Consider the following 19,615-nt stretch of genomic DNA (forward strand, 5'->3'; position numbering starts at 1 on the left):
AGGAACTCAAAAGTTAATTAAATAAAAAATCAAACATTAAACATTAAACAAATACAATATCAAGAATATATTAAATTTAAAATTTAAAGTATTAATGTCGGAGGGGAACCATTTTTTTGACAATAATTGAAGGTGAATAATTTTAAAATAAACAAACTATATGAAGAAAAATGTGGTGAAAAAGTCATTTCTATTGAGGGAAAAAAGCCAACATAGAACAAACCAAATGCAGAGAATATAGATTTTTCTAGTTGACACCTAAAGTGATTTTTATAATTTTTAAAACTATAATTCTTAAATTTACCTAGAAAAATATTCAAAATTTATAGATAAATATATGTTTTTTTGGTTGAAAGCATAAATATATATTTTTAAATTGTTAAATATTGAGTCCACTTAAAAGAACCACCCTAAAATTCTATTTAATAAAAAAAATAGTATACCATAAAGCGACAAAAGAAAACTTGGGATCAGAACTTAAAAAAAAAAAAAAAAACTCCATTGCAAAGGCAAAACAAGAAGCCATATATAAAACATCTGGTGAGGAAAATATATACAGGCAACAAGAACCCCATTTTAAGATACTAAACGAACCTCACTTATATAGAAATATCGCTTATTAATCAGTTAAAGGACGACGAGACCTGAAGTGAGACAACTGACAATGACGACGTCGGGGAGTAATGTGAGGGTTTAGGGGCGTGGATTCGTGGAAAACACGTAAGACGCTAAGAGAGCAACCATGCTGATAAATCAATGGTGTGTTCAAGTCGGAGGAGGAAGGAACGATGACATCAAAAGCTTTTATGAAATGTCATTTGAAAGAAAATATTAATTGCCTGAGTATTCGTTTATCCTTTCAAAGGCTGGTTTAATGAAGTTCCTGAGAGTTAGCTTTAACTTCTAACTTTTTAAAGTTTGAAATTAAATTTCTAACTCTCTTTTCATTAGCAAGGACTTCAACATTTACATGTTTTGATTTATTTATATTTATTCTCTTTTCTGTCAATTTACATTTTCCCAAGGCTTTGTACTTGCATCTTTATTCAAAAAGAAAAAAAAAAAAACTGAACTAAAATGTGAATAGATGTTCAAACTACAAGGTCTCAACCAGAAATCGAATTGAAGCCTGGACATGCAAGAAGAGAATCTGGTGCATTTGAAGTAGTCACAGATTGATGAGATCTTTCAAGCCTTGTGTCGCTTTCTTCCAAGTTCCATTTGGAAGTGGTGGAAACATATTTTGACTGGATCTTTGACCTAAAGAAATTGCCTCCTCCTCATCTTTCTTCTCATCAAACCTTCCACTAACTTCCATTTCAATTGCTTCAAGCTCTGACTCCAACTCCAACTCCAAGTCCATTTGCTCAATGAATTTCTTACACTCTGAGGCATATATGGGGCAAACTCCGCACTCTTTTATCACAATATCCTTTTTCTTCTCCCAAACATTTCCAGTTTGAGCAAAGAACTCAAATGATATTTTCTTACTCGTGGTTTCATCTAATTCCAAGCCTTCAATTGCTTTCAGACAACATCGTTCATCATACCACAGACACACATGGTCAGACATAAATTCACAAGCAGATATGCTTGTCCACGTACCCATTTTCCTGTCCCTTTCACCATTACTTTCCAAGTAGATGTCACATCCGACGAGGTTCTTGTCATTTGATGGGAACTTACAGACAACCACACAAAAAATGAAACCCACAAACATTGAAGGTGGAGCAGAAGGAAGGTCAATAGTTACTGAAGACTGCCTTGTCCTGTTGTTGAACCACTCTGGAACAATGCTTCCTGGATAAATAACATCAACAGGACCATCTAGGATCTTGCTTTTTCCTAGAGTTGATAAATGTTCATATGCCAATCTCTTGATGTTTACATGACAATTTACTCCCACAGCTCTGAGTGAATGTGCATCCAAGTTCACACAATTCTGGAATCTAGTGCTGATTCGTACTTTTTCCTTCAGATGATAAGAAGCCATGGAAGAGAACATTATTCTCTCCAGGGAAGTGCAGTTAGTGACGTATAGTTCTTTAATAGTTAGTGGAAGCTCAGGCAAAGACTGAAGCCTCCTACAATTACTCAAGTCAAGTTTTTCAAGTTGTGGAAGATGCTTGATGCTTGCAGGCAACCTCTCAATATCTGTTTCGTTTAGGGATAAATGCTGCAATGAGGATAAGAATCTGATGTTGTCTGGAAGTTCAAATAAATTATGACAATCTTGCAGCAACAATGTTTCCAAGAGCCTTGAGCCATCAAATAGGAAGTGTAAATTTGATGCATCAAGCTGCATGCAGCCAAATATTCGAAGTTCTTGAAGAGAACTCAGGTTAACTAACTTGCTTGGGAGATTCTTAAGATTTTTACAACGATGTAGTTCTAACTTTTCAAGGTTGTTGAGGAGCCTCATGGATGAAGGCAATTCATTGATAGCTGTCCCTGCCAAACTCAAGTTCCTCATATTATCTGATGTCACTGAGAATTCCTTCAGCCTTGAGCATTCACCAAGAGAAAGATTACTCAGGGATCTTAAATGGACATCACTTCTAAGTCTGGTAAGTGATTTGCAGTATGATAGGTTCAAACTCACAAGCTTGTGGATGGTTAAAATAGAAGGATGAACCATACGCAAGCTTTTACAGTTGTAAAGTTCTACTTCTTCAAGGTTTTTGGCCATAGAAAAATCTGGGAGTTCCATTAGATACTTGGAGTTACTGAGGTCAATTTTCTTTAAATTCACAAGTCGCTGCAACATTTATAAGAGACAAAACATTGCATGAGCTTTTATTTTAACCAGAGACACAAAATAAGAAAAACTATATCATGATTGTTTATTTATGAAGATGTAGATTGATACGTACCAGAACTCCATCCCAAAGTTTTTCCACACGACTCCAAGTCATGCTAAGTTCAACAAGACTTTCTGGACGGAATGTGGAAGGCAAGGATTTTAAAGGACAGCAATCCCAATGAAGAAATCTCAGTTCATTTGGCAAAGATTCAAGGCCATGAGGAAGGCGAAGGATTTGTTCATCAGTATCATTTTGGGAAAATTTAAGAAATTTTAGCTCTGACGTCTCATCAAAGACTTGAGGAGTTAAGCAAAGCTCTTCAATTTTTGCCACATTCAGAGTTATGCTTTGAATGGCTTTAGTCCCCTGAAAAGCAAAAGTAGCATATCAGGGAAAAACAAGAAGATAATTTGAAAGAATATAATTATACAGTTAAAATTTTTACCATGTTATGTTCTAGCACTTGATATATATCATTAGCATCCCATAATCGACTACGTTTTCCAGGGTCATGAATTGATTCTTCACGAACAATCTCCCAACCCATTTCCTGTACCAAATCATGCATAAATATTCTTGAAGCTCCTGAGTTTGATCCTTTGATTTCAGTTACAAGAGCTTTGTCTTGAAGGACTTTTAACCCAATGATTGTTGAAAAACCACAAGCATTTAGTAAAACTATTATTTGCTGTGATTTATATCCTTTGAGGAAACACGCAATATACAAGAAAATGTTTTTCTCCTCCCTATCTAGTTTATCATAACTCAATCTCATCACATCCTGAATTTTTGCATGTGGCATTTTGTTGAGCTTCTCAAGTTGGCTCTCCCATTCTTCCTTGCTCTTGCTGTAAAGAAAAGAACCCAAGACTTTAAGAGCTAATGGAATTCCTTTAGCATAACTTATCACCTTCCTTGATAGTTCAATCCACTCCATGTCTAGATGTGTGTTCTCAAAGGCATTTGACATAAAAAGTTGAACAGCATCATCAAACATCATTGGCTTGACCTCATATACTTTATCAACTCCTTTAGCTAGCACTTGCTTATCCCTTGTTGTTATAATGATTCTACTACCAGATCCAAAGCAGTCAAGTGCTCCTACTAAATTTTCAAGTTGATCAGAATCACTAATATCATCAAGAACAACAAGTACCCTCTTCCGAAGAAGCCTTCTCCTAACATAAGGGGGTATTCCATTTGGTGTGCCAATATGCAAATCATTTTCCTTGAGTAGAATAGAAAGAATTTTATTCTTCAAATACATGATCCCATGATTCTCTGATTCTTCTCTCACATGTGCCAAAAAGCAATATCCTTCATAGTCAAAACAAAATCGATTGAATACAGCAGTAGCGATAGTTGTCTTACCGATACCGCCCATGCCCCAAATTCCAATAACCTGAACATCTTCTGATCCTTGGTTCATCAGCGATTCTATATCTGCAATCCGCTTATCAATTCCAACAAGGCCTGTGAAGTCACTTTGGTACATAATATTCAACCTTGTTGACAAACACTTGGCGATTTCTTCTATAAGCTTAGCCTCATCCCTGTAACCTCAGGAAAAGAGCAAGATTATGAAATTCAGTAACATCACCACTTATTGGGGGGAAAACTGTTAGGGGGGAAGAACTTACTCATAATTTGATGAATGAAACCCAGATAAATTAGCTGCTTTATTCAAAGCTGATTTCCAGATTGGAACCTTTTCCTCGTAATATTTGTCATGTTTGACAAAAGCATCTCCATAAGACCCTTTTTGATGCCTCACATCAGAGGGATCTGTATTATAGAAAACAGGAATTACAATCTGTTTTTGTTTCTCCATACACTCAATAATCTGCACCAGCTCTTCTAAACACCACCTTGAAGAAGCATAATCCTTTGAAAATATAATCAATGCCATGAGTGAATCTTTGATGGCTCTCAAGAGTGCCGGTGATATTTGATCTCCACTTTCAAGCCTGTCGTCCACATAGGCATCAATTTGTTTCTGCCGCATTTCCTTCCTCAGATGACTAAGAAAACCATGGCGTGTGTCTGTGCCTCTGAAACTGATGAAGACATCATACTTTATGCCAAGAGAACAAGATGCCATTAAAAAAGAACAAGCACTGTAGTTTGGCTAGTTTGGGAAAAATCTTGGTGTAGTTTAAGGAATAGATAGGGATAAGTTTAAGAGAAAGAAAAAACAAAATAAACGGGAGGGAGCCAAACACTATAGCAACAAGATTTAATCAAAAAGGATGAAAACAGAGTCCGACATAGATGTGCAGAAAGTGTCTTCTTGTTGCAGCTACCAAATACAAGACTTGAAGAAAGACTAATTAGGAGATAAATGACGCGACAAGCCCGTATTAACTATTAAACTTTGGATCAGAGTGTGTAGATTGTTAATGGATGGTCTGGACAAAAATTGAAGAAAATCAGAAAATCTGTCAAAGTTCTTTGAAACAGACAGAGTTATCAAAGAACTACGAGGAAGTTTCGGGGTTAGTCCTGTGCTTGTCTCCCAACTTTCCAGAATATGCCAACCGTGTTTTGAGAATATTAAAAGGGTAAAGTTTATTTTTTATTTTTTAATTTTATATAAAATATTAATTTAATCTTTTAATTTTATAAAATATTTTTTTAACTCTTAATTTTTTAATATTTTTATTTTTAAATAATTATTTTTCATATAAATTGTTATTATTTTTTAAAAAATTAAACTCAGTTAAATGTTTTGTCAATATTTAAACATTTAATATAAAATTTGTTAAAATAAAATTAATAATATTAAGATTAAAGAATTAAAAAATATTTTAAAAATTTAAGGAATTAAAATAAAATATTGCATAAAATTAAAGGATTAAATATTTACTTTAATCATATTAAAATTATTCACCCTTAATAAAATTTATTTTTATGCATTTACAAAGATGGATAAAGTTTGAAAAAAAAAACTAAAATCTACTAATACATAACTATTTTTTTATATTATCCATTAAATAAAAATGACTTATATTCAAAAGAATTAGGACATCATTATTAATTTCTTGAGTCCACCTTATATTATAAAACCAATTTTTGGACGGCGAGATTTTATATACAAAACAGTGGGCAGAAAATATTAATAAATAACTGAGGAGTCAAAGCAAGTTGGTTTATAATTAGGAGGTAAAAAAATATTATTTAGTTGGTTCTTAACGAAAAGGTCATGACGATAATTTAAAGAAAAAGAAAAACTTAGTTCAGTTCATTTCACTGGGTAGGATGAATCTTAAAGAAAGTTATTATTATTTAGAAAATAAATGAGAGATAATGAGATACAAGTCCCAAAAAAAAAAAAATAATAACACGAGTTTCCAATTTATAAAATGTCACAAAAATTTCAAGATCATTGCTTCTTTCAATTTCCTATCAATATTCCATTATGCATGGCCATGGCCTAATGCTAACGCCTTTTTTACATTTTTCTCAGAGACGAAAATATGATGTCAATAATTTCAATAATAAGGTGAACTCAAGAGTTAAATTTCAGATGCACATGAAGTCGTCAAACATCATTTATTTAAATTAAAAAAATATTATGGAACCTTGCTGGGAAGAAAAAGAAAAAAGAACAAAGAAAGAAAGAAAACTGAAACAGGATAAAAGGAATTTTATTTCTATGAAGGCTGTTATGTCCCAAAAATATGTCTGTGGACAAGTGGGGCTTCAAAGCTATTAACCACTTGTGATCATCGCTTCTCTATTAATAACAAGGAATTTTCTGAAAGATGTGACAAAAATAAGATAGGATTCGTGAATGGAACAACTTCAACATTCCTCCTATCACTATCTTCTTGCTCCACTGACAACCCAAAGTTGATCAAAGACGTCGCCCTGAGGCAGATCAAGTTTCAGGAATCAGATAGATGGAAAGCCAAAACAATAAACATATAGCCAAGTTTTTCCATGATGTCCCCATTTCCAGTCAGTCATCGTTAACTATCAAAAGTTTAAAAGCCAAACGCTCAGTCTGCTTTTTAGAGACGAAATCTTTCTGAGCTCTCATATCGTGAGCCATTCGAGAAAGAAAAAAGAATGGCTATAGACAAGTTTAAACTTTGCCAAAATTTCTTCAGTGTTAAAATATTACCACCACATCCAGTTAGCTGGAAATGCCAACGCAAGCATTTGACTTTGCGACATTTTAAAAGACCAGTGATGCTATTCATTTAAAGTTTATATTTGGCACTTGCAATTTAAGTTTTTTCTGTCTTCTCTTGCACTACTATATCATTTTGCATGGATCTGCATTATGTATGTACTGTGCGGTCAGAAATCCTCAAACAGGTCATGCATATAGCCCAACTAATAACTTTAAGAAAGGACGACATAAATGAACAGTTGATACATCAGTATCAGTATTCCGTAAGGTGAGCAATAGATTGATTATAATTGAAGTAACGTTAGTTTCTAATACTCAAAAGTCAAACTCAAAACACATACGCTGATGACAAGTATTACTTTTCTCATTTAGTTTGGTGTTTTCATCAAACTTCTATCATACCTGGCACTGTAAAAAATAAGAGAAGACGAAGTTGGGGAGGGAGGGAATGAGATCCCAATAACTTCACCAGGAAATTCCTGGAATCTCTTTGGAAGAACAAATCTATGCCGCATTGACCATTCTCCCAACTGCTTGGCCTCTACACCCAACGCATACACTCGATTTGAGGATGCTGTAACTATAAGTAACATTGTTGTTCTGGGGAGGAAATCCACCAGCAGTAACAGAGGCACCATCTAATCTAGAAATGAACCAGTGCCGCCTGTAAAAAGAATTGAAGTTTTAAACTACCAAAGCATAATATGAATCTCAAGAAAGTGAAATGCAAGCATTTTCATATCTTAGAAGGGCAGGAAAAAAATAAATAATGGACAAACATGCATGAGCCTCCTAAATGTTCCCTTTGCTCTCTTTCTTTAGCAAGATGATCTAGCCAATTGCAATGCTGTAACCGCAAGGACAGGCCTATTATGAAAGGTTCAAAAGGAAAAATCATTACTTAAGATATTTAGAGGGCAAAGTAATAAACGTTAGCATTTCAAGACTGAATACATAGACATCTCCAAAGCAATTCACAGTTGCCAGCCACTGCCCATCAGAACTAGTAAACATTCTTGTTATGGGAGGCTCGGTAGGAGGTTACGCCTCATCTTGCATCTCGCGGATTGGGTGAAGACATGCACTGACCCTGAACTGCCCACTTCCACAAGCTACAACGTTCAAGCAAAACATATCAACAAACCACACACATACAGAGACAATGAGACATGATGGCTCAAATTGTCCTTTCACTTTTGATAACACCACAGGCAGGCAAGTTTACTTAAAATGAAATTAGAAGTTTATTGTACAAACATATATACTAATTGGCTTCAAATGTCGAACCTTTTGAATGCCAAGTTTATAGTGAGGAAGGGAACAGAATGGCAATCAACAAATGATAAATTGGACAACAAAAATAAATATATTCTTCACGTTGGAATATCAACTCATTTGCAGCACAGAACGCAAAAATCTGTAGTTGAAAGTATCCAATATTACTAATTACTATCAAGTATTTAGTGCTCAGCCAAAAGGTGTACTCATCAGTCATCACATCATGTAACAGCCACACTAGGCACTCAAGAAAAAGACTAGAAAGCAAACATCAATAAGAAATAACCATTCAAAGAAATGTTTCAAGTTACCATATTTTACAGAAAATTACAATTGGAGGTTCACATAGACAAAAGTTATTGTGCCAACTTACATATATCCTTCAATCATGCCCAACTACCATCGACTGGGAGGAATCATGATTAAAAATCATACAATCAGCAAATGGTAGTCCACAGGGAGTTGCCCCTTCCTAACATTCCATGTACTTTTCCCAACTTCAGACCACTTCAATTCAATTAGATTAGGCTTCACATGAACAGAATATGCAAATAGTACACCTGAATTAGCAACGGTGCTACAAATTATCTTCCGCGATGACTTGCTCTTAACTTGAACAAGCAGATCAGTTTTTGCAAAGCCTCCAGTTTTGAGACATGTAGCATCAGGGAGGAAACTTTTTTCTGGTTGTACAGAAAGAATATCTAAACAATGAAAATACTGGACTAAAAGCATTGCTGCTGGATTGAAGACCGTTTTCAGCACCTGTTGAATGGGTGTTCTCTGTGGTGCAGGGAAGATATCATGTGTTGAGAACTTAGTGAACCCCTCCACAGCATGTACAAAAAGTATGGTGTCATCACCAGCTGAAATCAGCATGGGAACCCCTGAATGGGCCCACTTATGGTAACTAAAATCAATGGGTCTTTCTTCATGAAGAGCCCGTCTACTCTGCTTATTCTGCAAGGGATCTGTCAAAAATAAGGAAAGAACGAAGGAACAGAATCAGTGGATGAAATTGAAACCAACAAAATATAAGATTTCATTCACATGCTTAACAAGGGATACACAAATTGTCTCTGAACAAAAAATATAGAAAAAAAATCCAAGGACAAACCTTCCCAACAGATTGGTACTGCGACAGTCAAGGCACTGGAATCATGTGTATGAAGCCTCACATAATCAGCATAGATCCATTTCTTCATCACTGATGTTAACTCAACACTGTTGGGTAACACGGACTCACCGGACAGTTTGTACAGGTTAATCTTGATAGCAAGGCGCCAAAGTGGAAAGAGGGAAAATCAGGAGCATATATTGACTCATACATAACTGGATGAGGACAACGTCAAATGCCTGAGACTACATATATATATATATATATATATATCATGTCCATAACAATTACGGAGATGTTAAGATTATAAAAGGAGAAAATATCTTAAATGTTCTTACGATCAGCAATTTTTTGGTTTATTCACAGAATATAGGAAGAGACCTCTGCGAAAAATAATACATCATGCAGGCATCAGTTTGAAAATTTTGCAACGCAGGGAAGGGGGAATGTTAAAATTTAAATGCACATGGTTTACATATTTAGCAATGACCAAAACGAGGAAGAGAAGCATGGACAAAGAATATGCCCTTCATATTTAACTTAGTTCAAAAGAATGGGCGTGGCAGTGACCAAACTAGTGAGTCGTGACTAATTGGTCACAGAGGCTTTAATAACATTTTATGGATCACTTGATTCCCAAAGCTATCAAGAGGTTCAATAATCATATCATCTCTAGCAGCGAATATTGTCTGGGATTTGAAGTTTGCAGCTTGATATCGGGTGATCTAGGGTTGACCAAAACCAGCATTTAAGTTTCGGATTTAGGAATGTTATCCCATAATACTGAAGTTTTATTAGGCTTCTGGTATTCATAATTGAGAAGCAATTTCTGTTGCCTTAGACTTGCATAGAGTGATTCAGGAAAATCACCCTTAATTACGGTGACAGTTTGACTGTTCTAGGCAAATTATCCTTTCATTTTGTTCGTTAATTTCCTGTGTTTTTTATCGCATCTTTCATTAGATATCCACGCCAACCCCTTTGCTCGCTGAACGGTTAATTACTTCAACAGGAATTTGACCTCTGGTAAGACAGTACTCCGAATGCATAATATTCTTATATGTTTAGTCAATATCTTCAGCCTTCACTGCCCCTTGATTTCATTGGAAAGTATAGACGACTAACAGCTAATAATTTCCATAACATTGATTTCATACAAGATATAAAGCATAAATTAAAAGGTCATAAAGGTTGGCAGTAATAAATACTAATTGGTTCAGTTTCATAACAAAGAGTAACTTATACAACTCCATAGCTTGCCATCAGAGCCAGCTGAGAATACTCTGTCATGATTTGGTGCTGTTGCCAGAGCATTCACATCTCCCTTGTGCAACGAATGCACTTGTAAGAGAGTTTCATGCTGGCAATCCCAAAACTGGACACTACCACTGCTGTCTGTACCAACCAGTGTCCCAGACCTAAAACACAAACAAGCAGCAATGAAGGTTTTCATATAAATAGATAGCCAGATAAAATTAACAAAGTAATGACGGTTAAAATACAAAGTGAAGAATCAATATTAGACACCCGATTAAAATGATACATTCAGTCTTAACCTTAAGGACACTCTAATTAGACACTCGATTATGCTGCTTTGTCTACAACATTGTTCGCAGTGAGGTGCCCATATATTCATATAATAGCAGAAATATACAGGTAAATGTCCTAAGACTTCTACACAATCATTAATACGTACCCATCACTGCTTCCTGAATATATGCGCTTAGCGTCTGTACTCCAAGTCATATTTAATACTCGTCCTGAAATTTTATGTAACTCACTTAATATAAACCTAGCAGAACAGATAGGGATTAGGGAATCTGTACCAAGCATCATAACTCAGGAGAAGAAATCTCACCACTGACCCGTGGCAAGGATTTTGTATGCATGAACTCATCTGAGTCTGAGACAGCATATATTCGCACAGATCCATCATCACAACCCATGGCAACGCGTGGATACTCTAGCGCTTTAAGAGAATTAGGCGACTCGGAATCTTCTTCGTTTTCACTGGTTTCATGTCGTTCACGATCATTGTCTCTATAATAAGACAATATCCATTCCCCATATGATCATGCTCCGCTTCAGTATTGATAAAGTAACTCTTGGATGGTACCAATGCCATCTGCCAGATTGAGACACCAATTGAACCAAGCACAGTCTGCAAAAGCATCATCAGATTGGGCGCAAGTCATACAATGACATATTAACATGTAATCGAAGGGGGCCAAAAAAGAAATGGCGACATATTGACATTTGACAATGACCAGTTCAACAATGGGGCTTTTCAAAAACGTTCTTTTAGTCGCAAAATGAAACATAATTACAAAAATTTAAAGAGATTTGAGGCCACAAGACAAACGATATTTGACTTCCTTCAAATTTTCTTTTAGTCCGGAAATTCTTCAAACTTGTGGACCAAGCCATCGTATTAACATCCCAAGCACTTTTTAACTTTATTAACCTCCGCAATAAGGCAAGAGGCAAGAGGATATATTAACGGTCTTTCAAACTTAATCAAATCTACAGAATCTGAGGTCAAACTCAAAATAGAAATTTATTAAAAAAAAAAAAATCATCCCACACCTTCCGCGTCAAGTGAAAGAGATCCCACTTAGTAACTGAACCATCTATGTTAGATGAGAACAATCGACCAAATGGCATACCCCATGAACCCCCAGGGCACCAAATAAGTGAGGATACTCTTGTATTAGGGTCTCCAAGAATAGTCTGCGTGTGTGAAACTAAATGCACCAGGAACTTAATTAAACTAAACTAATAACAGTAATTAAATTAAGAACTCCTAAACTAAAAAAAATAATACAGGTCCAAGAAGAAGCTGCTCTACCAAGTGACAGTGCCAGGCAACGGAGCCGGGGAAGGCAAGCCAAATCTCCAAGGAGCCGTCTTCATGGGCGGCTGCGACCTGCAAACCATTGACGCTGGTGGCTAAAGACACTACTGGAGAAGGCCTCCAATCTATTCAACTAATTTTACAAAGTTGGCTCATTCTATAAAGAGAAAACAAATCAGAGTCGTACAAAGATTTCATTGTTGACGGGGGCATTCGGGAGTTCATTCGGAAGATTGAAGCATCTAGAATACAGAAGACGTCACAAGGCAAAAGAAGACGACGACTCGGTTAGAAGAAGGTTTCTTAGGGATTTAGCGCAGCCGTCCGCATGCATGGAGGTGGAGGCTGTGGGGTCCGAAAACGAACCAATGAATTGGATGGAGGCTGTGGGCCCGGTTTCAGTGCCTTGGACGATTTATTGGACGTCTGGATTTTGATTTAAATTTTTAAACATTTTTTTAAAAAGATAGCAGTTAAGACAATATTTTGTTTCACATTTTTATTTTAATTTTTTCCCATATATTAATAAAAAATTCAAAAAATATTTGAAAATGAAATAATATTAAATCTCAAACATGTAATATTAGTCTATGCTAATTATTATTATTTTTTAAATGAACTGTACTGATTATTGTTGAATGACATGAAAGCCAAAATGCTCGTGAAAGACATATCAAGCTGTGATACGATTTTAATTTGGACACTTGGGTCACAAGATTTTTTTTAATTAATTTATTGTAGTCTAAAAGAATCTCGGTATTTCATTATTCTTCATCAGATCCAATTCTTCCCCTATTATGTAAGAAATTTATTCATTTCATTTGCAGCACGTTAAAGTCATAGCCTGATATTATGACTTGAATGAACGCAGCCTCAGGAATATATGAAATGCAAATCTAGCCAGAGGGACAAGGATTGGAAAAAAAAAAAGTCAGAATATTTATGTTGAAAAATTGGTTTAGCCAACAAAAAGATCATAATATATTATATAATAGCAGTTATATAAATTAAAAGCATGAGTGAGAGCTTGCATCCGCTTAGTGAACCTGTTGCTTCTCGTTCTGCTCATACCCTTCAATGCTTTGTGGAATTCCCAGACTGCTTCTTCACATGTGAATGGTGTATCTGAGAGAAGCTAGAATAGTACAGTGGCATAAAAAACTGAACTTGATCGTTGATGATCAGAGAAGATGCAGCAGTACGGTAGATGGAGACAAAATATAGGAAGAAATTCACAATCATTGACATATATATTTTTTTAACAGCAGAAATGCTTATACTTTCCCCTTCGGCATAATTAATGGGATGTTCTGTAACTTCATATCATCTCGCTACAGTTATCCTAGTTATGACCCGTTAAAAAATGACCATTGTTCGAGATTACCTCATAAAGAAGGAAAAAAACAGAGGGCAAATAAATAGCATTTTTTATTGATTAAATTGGCCATGTTCTTCAGCTCGATTGGTGATGCGAAGAACATTTAATCATATCAGCCGGCCAAATAAATGGCAGTTTGTTAATTAGGAGATGAACGCCATTGGCCATATAATAAAATAATTCAACTCGGTGATCCAACTATAAAAACAATCAAGCTGGCCTATGCAATGTCTTTTATTTATAATTTAGTGCCTCGAATGAAACTATATCCAATAGCATATAGATCCGAATTAAATATTGACAGATCATAAAGAATTCATACTTTAATTCGTTTCTTGAAGGAGACAAGTTTGAAAGAAAATTAGAGGGTGAGAAATTGAGATAGGAAGCTCAATTCACAATTTCAATTAATTTTTTTTTTTTTTAAAAAAGCAGCAGGTTAGGTAATCGTAGGAAGGCTAGCAGAACATGAAGATGATGGGGTAATTATGAGGAAGAAAAAGAAAGTTAAGTAAGGATAATCACCTTAATTTTCAGTTGAATCCAAATCTTGAAAATCTTCAAGATCCTTGAAGTTGTAATATTTGCGCTTTCTAGAGCAACCAGCCGCCATTCCAAATGTATGGGGCTCATCATGCATGATAGAATGACTTGTGCTGTAACGGGAGCAACCAGCCTCCATTCCTATACAATCAGGCTGTGGCTGCAATTTCAACCTCATTTTTTGAATATATTTTTGATATTCGAGCGCGGATGTTGGGCATACCCCATATTCCTCCACATACTCCCATGCTTCATCTTTATCTCCATATTCTAAAGTAGGTTCGAATTTTATTTCGAGCGTTGGATGACAAGTGCCGCTTTGAGCGTCTATTATCCTTTCTTCAATTCGCCTTTCCACTTGACCTCTCCAAAAAAAAGCATGCTTTGAAGGCTTGCCAGATAGATACCCACAATCAAGTGATGCACGCCCACCTCCAACACATAGACCATCCTTATAACAGCAGGCTTCAATTTCATAAAAGCGGACAAATTCAAAAACAATCGCGCAGAAGATGAAGCTGCCATCCCAAGGTTGTGGAATTGAAGAGAGATCCACAGATATGGAAGACCGATTTGTCCTATACATAAAGCACTCTGGAACTTTGCATAGCTCTGCTTCTGGGTAGCCAATTAGTACGCCACGAGGAATGGGTGTGGCTATGTTCAGCTCAAGTAGCACTTTTGCTTCAATAGCTTTGACTGATTCTCGGTTCAACTTCATGCAACCTCGGAAGTCAAGGTATCTCGATACTTTTATGTCATCGTCTACTACTTGGTCTTCAATTGTTGAAGTTAAATGTACGGTCTCAAGGGATTTGCAGTTGCTGGCCAACAACCTTCGAACGGAGGGAGGGAGTTCTGGTATAGAAAGAAGCCATGCACAACTATTCACAGTAAGAAATTGCAGCCTCAAAAGATGTTTGATGCCTCCAGGCAAGGTCTCTACAGTAGTCCCACCAAGATGTAACTCACGTAATGATGACAGCAAGCTGATGTTGTCAGGCAGTCCAAATAACTTACAACATTGCAAGTGTATAACTTCCAAAGAACGTAACCTATCAAATATGGAATGTAGAATCGGCGCTAACTTGTTGCAACCACCAATATCAAGCTCTCGAAGGTTGCTCAGGTCAAGCAAATTGTAGGGAAGACTAGAAAAACTCAAGTGGAGTTGTAGTTTACGCACTTTGCTGAGATGCCCACTGGATGAGGTCAATTCATCACTGATGGCTGTTCCGTATAGATTCAATTCAAAGTCACAATTTTCTGAGGTTACTGAAAAATTTTCCAGTCTTGAGCAGTCCAAAAGGGAGAGGTATCCTAGAGATTTTAGATGGGTAGAGCTTGTAAGGCTGGTAAGGGACTCGCACCCTTCAAGGGATAACCTATGAAGGCTATCGAGAGTTAAAATACTTGGATGCACACTACGCAACTCTGAGCACCAATCTAGATTTACATCTGCAAGACATCTGCATCTTGAACAGTCTGGTAGCTCGATCAAATTTTCTGAATACTCGAGGTCTATCTCGCGCAAATTTGCAAGATTCTGTAACAGCAGAGACACATAAATTATACGTAATAAGATTTCTTTATATGTGTCGTGCATCACTAATTTTTGTCAATTCATAATTTTGTAACAAAAATATAAATTTACCTGCACTCCATCCCAAAGTTTTGTCAATTTGCTCCCTGCCATTTCAATTTTGACAAGACTTTCAGCTGTAAATATTCTCGACAAGGAATTTAAAGGGCAACCATCCCAACGAAGTAGTTTGAGTCTATTTGGAAACTCAATGCCATTAGAAGCATTCAACATGATCCTTTGACCAAAATAGCCATGAAGATCAAGAAATTTTAGATTAGGCATTCGGCAAAAGGCTTGAGGACTTAAATACACTTCTTCAGTTATCTCTGAATTATTGAAAGATAAGGCTTCAATGGTTTCACTTCCCTAATAATTGAAAGTAATAAAAAAAATTAAAATGTTGTATAAATTACATAATAAGCATAGAATTTCAACAAATTTATATACTCACTCTTACCTTATTTTGACTCAATATTTCAGAAATTTCATGAGAATTCCATAAATGACTGCGGTCTCGAGGATCTTTTGATTTTGCACGAACAATTTGATGACCCATTTCTTGTAGTAAATCATGCATATCTATTCTTCCTCCGAGAGAAGTATCTAAAAGAGCTTTATCTTTAAGGCTTCTCAATGCAGCAGTTGTTGAATAACCACAGGAATCTAACAAAATTCTTACATCCTCAATCTTATAACCTTTGAAGAAACATGATATATGTAAAAAAACACCTTTCTCCTCACAATCAAGTCCTTCAAAGCTCAACTTTAGAATATCATGAATTTTTGGACAAGATAACTTTTTAAGTTTCTCCAGCTCACTTTCCCATTCTTCTTGTCTTTTTTTAAAAAACAGAGAACCTAAAACTTTTAAGGCCAAAGGAATTCCACCACAATATCGAGTCACTTCTCTTGCAAGATTTCTTAATGTCTGGTCAGCACAATCATTTCTAAAGACATTGATGGAGAACAGATTTAAAGCTTCATTAAAATCCAAAGCCTCAAGCACATATATATTATCTTCCTCCATACCAAAAACATCAAAAACTCGTCTATTTCTATTTGTTATCAAGATTTTACTACCTAATCCAAAGCAAACATCTCCTCCAGCTAAACTTTCTAATTGTTCATGATCGTCAACATCATCAAGAACAATGAGAACTTTTTTCCGACTAAGTCTCCACATGGTATAAGGAGCTATTTCATCGTCAACAATGCGTGATCCTTTATCCCCTAATAATGTCCAAACAAGTTTTTTCTTCAAAGCTTCCATTCCAAGTTTCTTTGATTTCTCCCTCACATTGGACACAAAACAAGACCCCTCAAATGCAAAAAAACGCAATTTGTCGAACATTGCTTTTGCAAGAGTGGTCTTGCCAATACCACCCATACCCCAAATCCCAACAAATCGAACATCATCTTGCGAGCCTTTGCACAACAATGATTCTACAGCTCCCATTCTCTTGTGAATTCCAATCAGGCCTTTTAAATGACCTTCGCTTTCGTGCATGCATCCCATCTTTTGTATCACGCATTCCACTATATCTTTAATTAGATCGGCTTCATTTCTGCACCATTGAAAAAATAAAAAGACACTAAATTTGATATGCGCAACTAATTTGGAAGTTAGAAGATTATTGAAATTTGTTCTTAAATTTTGAAGTGACATTACCAATGACTTAAACAACAAATGTAAAATTTCAGCTCAATATTATGACTATAAATGTAGAGTTATAAATGTAGTGGGTTGAGGACTAAGGCGAAAATATAGCAGAATATTCAAGATCAGAGGCAGGTGATCAGGCTCGGGGTGTGTGTGATTTTGTGAGGAGGATAACATGGTATTTATAGACTCCTCAGTCCTTAACCGCCTCAGGGTACAGTTCAGAGTTTGTCTCTGTTTTTTTTTTTTTTTTGCTTTTTTAGTTGAGGTATATTCTATTTAAAAGAAACATTCTAACCATTAAGTCGTTAAGGAAAACACTTGTCTTTTTAATTATTTATTTTTATGAAAAAAAATCCAAAGGATGCTGCAGAAAGACTAGAATTGGGCGAGCGATTTAGATATCTCCACGATACCATTCTTCTAGAATTGGCTTACCATAATGTTAAAGTTAATTAAATATTTCATTAAGTGCACAAATGAACATGGGGATAAGGCAGTGGACAGGTGTATTTGAAAAATATTGCTCACATTTTGTGGGGAAATTTTAGTATTTTACACTGTTTTAGATGAGATGTTATTTTGGAATCAGATTGCAAGAATCTGGTTGATCAGCTAAATGGGGACCATGATAGCTCTAATATGTAGGTGCAATTGTTCATTTATACTTATTCCTTATATAACCGGTCAGTACCCATTAAGCATTAATATTAATTACATATTTTTATTAAAAATTTATTGCTTGCTTATACATAAATAACCAGTCATTATTTTTCTATTAAGCATTAATGGTACTTATATATTCACAATAAAAAAAATTATTTCTACGTACACCCGGCTGAAAGAAGTTTTTTGAAACTATAGATTACTTAAATCTTATTTAAAATCAACATGTTACAAATTATGTTAAATAAATTAGTTAAATTATCTATTGAAGGTGAATAAATGTTAGAATTATTTGATTACAAAATTTTAATACCTATTTTTGCGGCTCAAAAAGTTAGAAAAATATACAAAAATAGATAAATGATGATATATTAACTCTATTAAATAATTTTGTTTTAGGCTACAAAATTTCTTCACACGGCTTACTAATGACTTAAACTACATATGTAAAATTTCAGCTCAATATTATGACTATAAATCCATCATTATAAATAAAGGAAATCTAAAAGCTAGCCAGTGGGACGAGGATTAAGGTAAAAATAACCGAATATTAAAAGATCAAAATTCAGAACAGTGATATTCACAGACTAATTGATTTAGCTGCATGGTTCAGGATAAGAGAGAGATCATGAAAGCATGTAGTTACCTTTCAAAGCTACAAGACCAACCACTTAAATTGGAAGCGTAAGTGAGAGCCTCCCTCCACTTTTGCAGTTGCTGCTTGCTGACGCCTTTGTGGTCATGTTCTTCAAATGCTTGCTCGTAACTCCCAGACTGCTTCCTCACATTTGAAGGATCTACTCTATAGAACACTGGCATGACTAAATTATGACCTTGATTTTTGGAGCACTCTATTATTTTGGTAAGCTCCTTCAAGCACCACGTGGAAGATGCATAGTTTTCTGAGAAGATGACAAGGAATAGAGTGGAATCTTCAATGGCTTTCTCAAGAGAGGGCCATACCTCATCTCCTTTCTCGATTCTGTAGTCTATATATGTTTCAATTTGGTCTCTGTGAAGAGCACTGTGAAGATGGCTTGTGAAATTGTGGCGGGTGTCCTCACCTCTGAAGCTAATAAAAACATCATATTTCTTTGCAGGTCCAGATGATGGGGCAGAGGAAGAAGACGACGCCATATCAGATTGCTTAGCTTGCTTTGATACGCAAAAGAGAATTGGGACTCCTTCAGATCAGATCTAAGAATTATTTGTGAATGGAAAGAAAAAGGCCGATGGGGGAGATATATAGAAGAGAGGAGACTGTGACTGTAAAATTAAAGCATGCATACGAAACTTCCACGAATTAATGTAACAAGAAGAGTAATAAATAATTATTAATAAAAGCAAAGCCAGTAAGCCACATTCCCCTTTCCAGTTTCCCCTTGTGTTTGGACTTTGGGCGGCATATATATTTTGCACGAAATCAGAAAGAAGTCGCATTATATTTATAATTTATAAATGATACAACTTCTTGCGAACAAATATGCCGATTTCAAGCAAGAAGCTGTGATGTTATTTTTGAATATGATGATTTTGAGGTTAAAGTATACTTCTCGATGTCTGCATGTTAGTCATTCTAAACTATAATTTAG

General features: G+C 35.5%; 2 protein-coding genes and 1 pseudogene across 3 annotated transcripts; all 3 read right to left on the reverse strand.

Annotated features, from left to right (window-relative positions):
- Positions 1-971: 971 nt before the first annotated feature.
- Positions 972-5,280, reverse strand: LOC129290875 (disease resistance-like protein DSC1). 2 transcript variants are annotated; one of them, XM_054927941.1, is made up of 5 exons: positions 4,673-4,769; positions 4,445-4,589; positions 3,250-4,357; positions 2,874-3,170; positions 972-2,758 (listed from the first exon to the last, which is right to left on the reverse strand). In XM_054927941.1, exons 1-5 carry the CDS (start codon positions 4,683-4,685, stop codon positions 1,169-1,171), a joined length of 3,153 nt encoding a protein of 1,050 aa, XP_054783916.1. In that variant the 5' UTR covers positions 4,686-4,769; the 3' UTR covers positions 972-1,168. The 2 variants fall into 2 exon arrangements, with proteins under 2 accessions (XP_054783916.1, XP_054783915.1); XM_054927940.1 differs by having other exon boundaries at positions 4,445-5,280.
- A 1,189-nt stretch (positions 5,281-6,469) lies between these two features.
- Positions 6,470-12,274, reverse strand: LOC129290949 (WD repeat-containing protein PCN-like; annotated as a pseudogene).
- Positions 12,275-13,283: 1,009 nt separating this feature from the next.
- Positions 13,284-19,206, reverse strand: LOC129290874 (disease resistance protein RPV1-like). The gene is made up of 5 exons (XM_054927938.1): positions 18,670-19,206; positions 16,155-17,262; positions 15,767-16,063; positions 14,095-15,658; positions 13,284-13,295 (listed from the first exon to the last, which is right to left on the reverse strand). The coding sequence occupies exons 1-4, from the start codon at positions 19,158-19,160 to the stop codon at positions 14,096-14,098; spliced, it is 3,459 nt and encodes a 1,152-aa protein (XP_054783913.1). The 5' UTR covers positions 19,161-19,206; the 3' UTR covers positions 13,284-13,295; position 14,095.
- Positions 19,207-19,615: the final 409 nt, after the last annotated feature.

The sequence above is a fragment of the Prosopis cineraria genome, unplaced genomic scaffold, assembly GCF_029017545.1.
Source record: "Prosopis cineraria cultivar Desert tree isolate PC_DT_omini unplaced genomic scaffold, ASM2901754v1 PC13, whole genome shotgun sequence".
NCBI lineage: Eukaryota > Viridiplantae > Streptophyta > Magnoliopsida > Fabales > Fabaceae > Prosopis > Prosopis cineraria.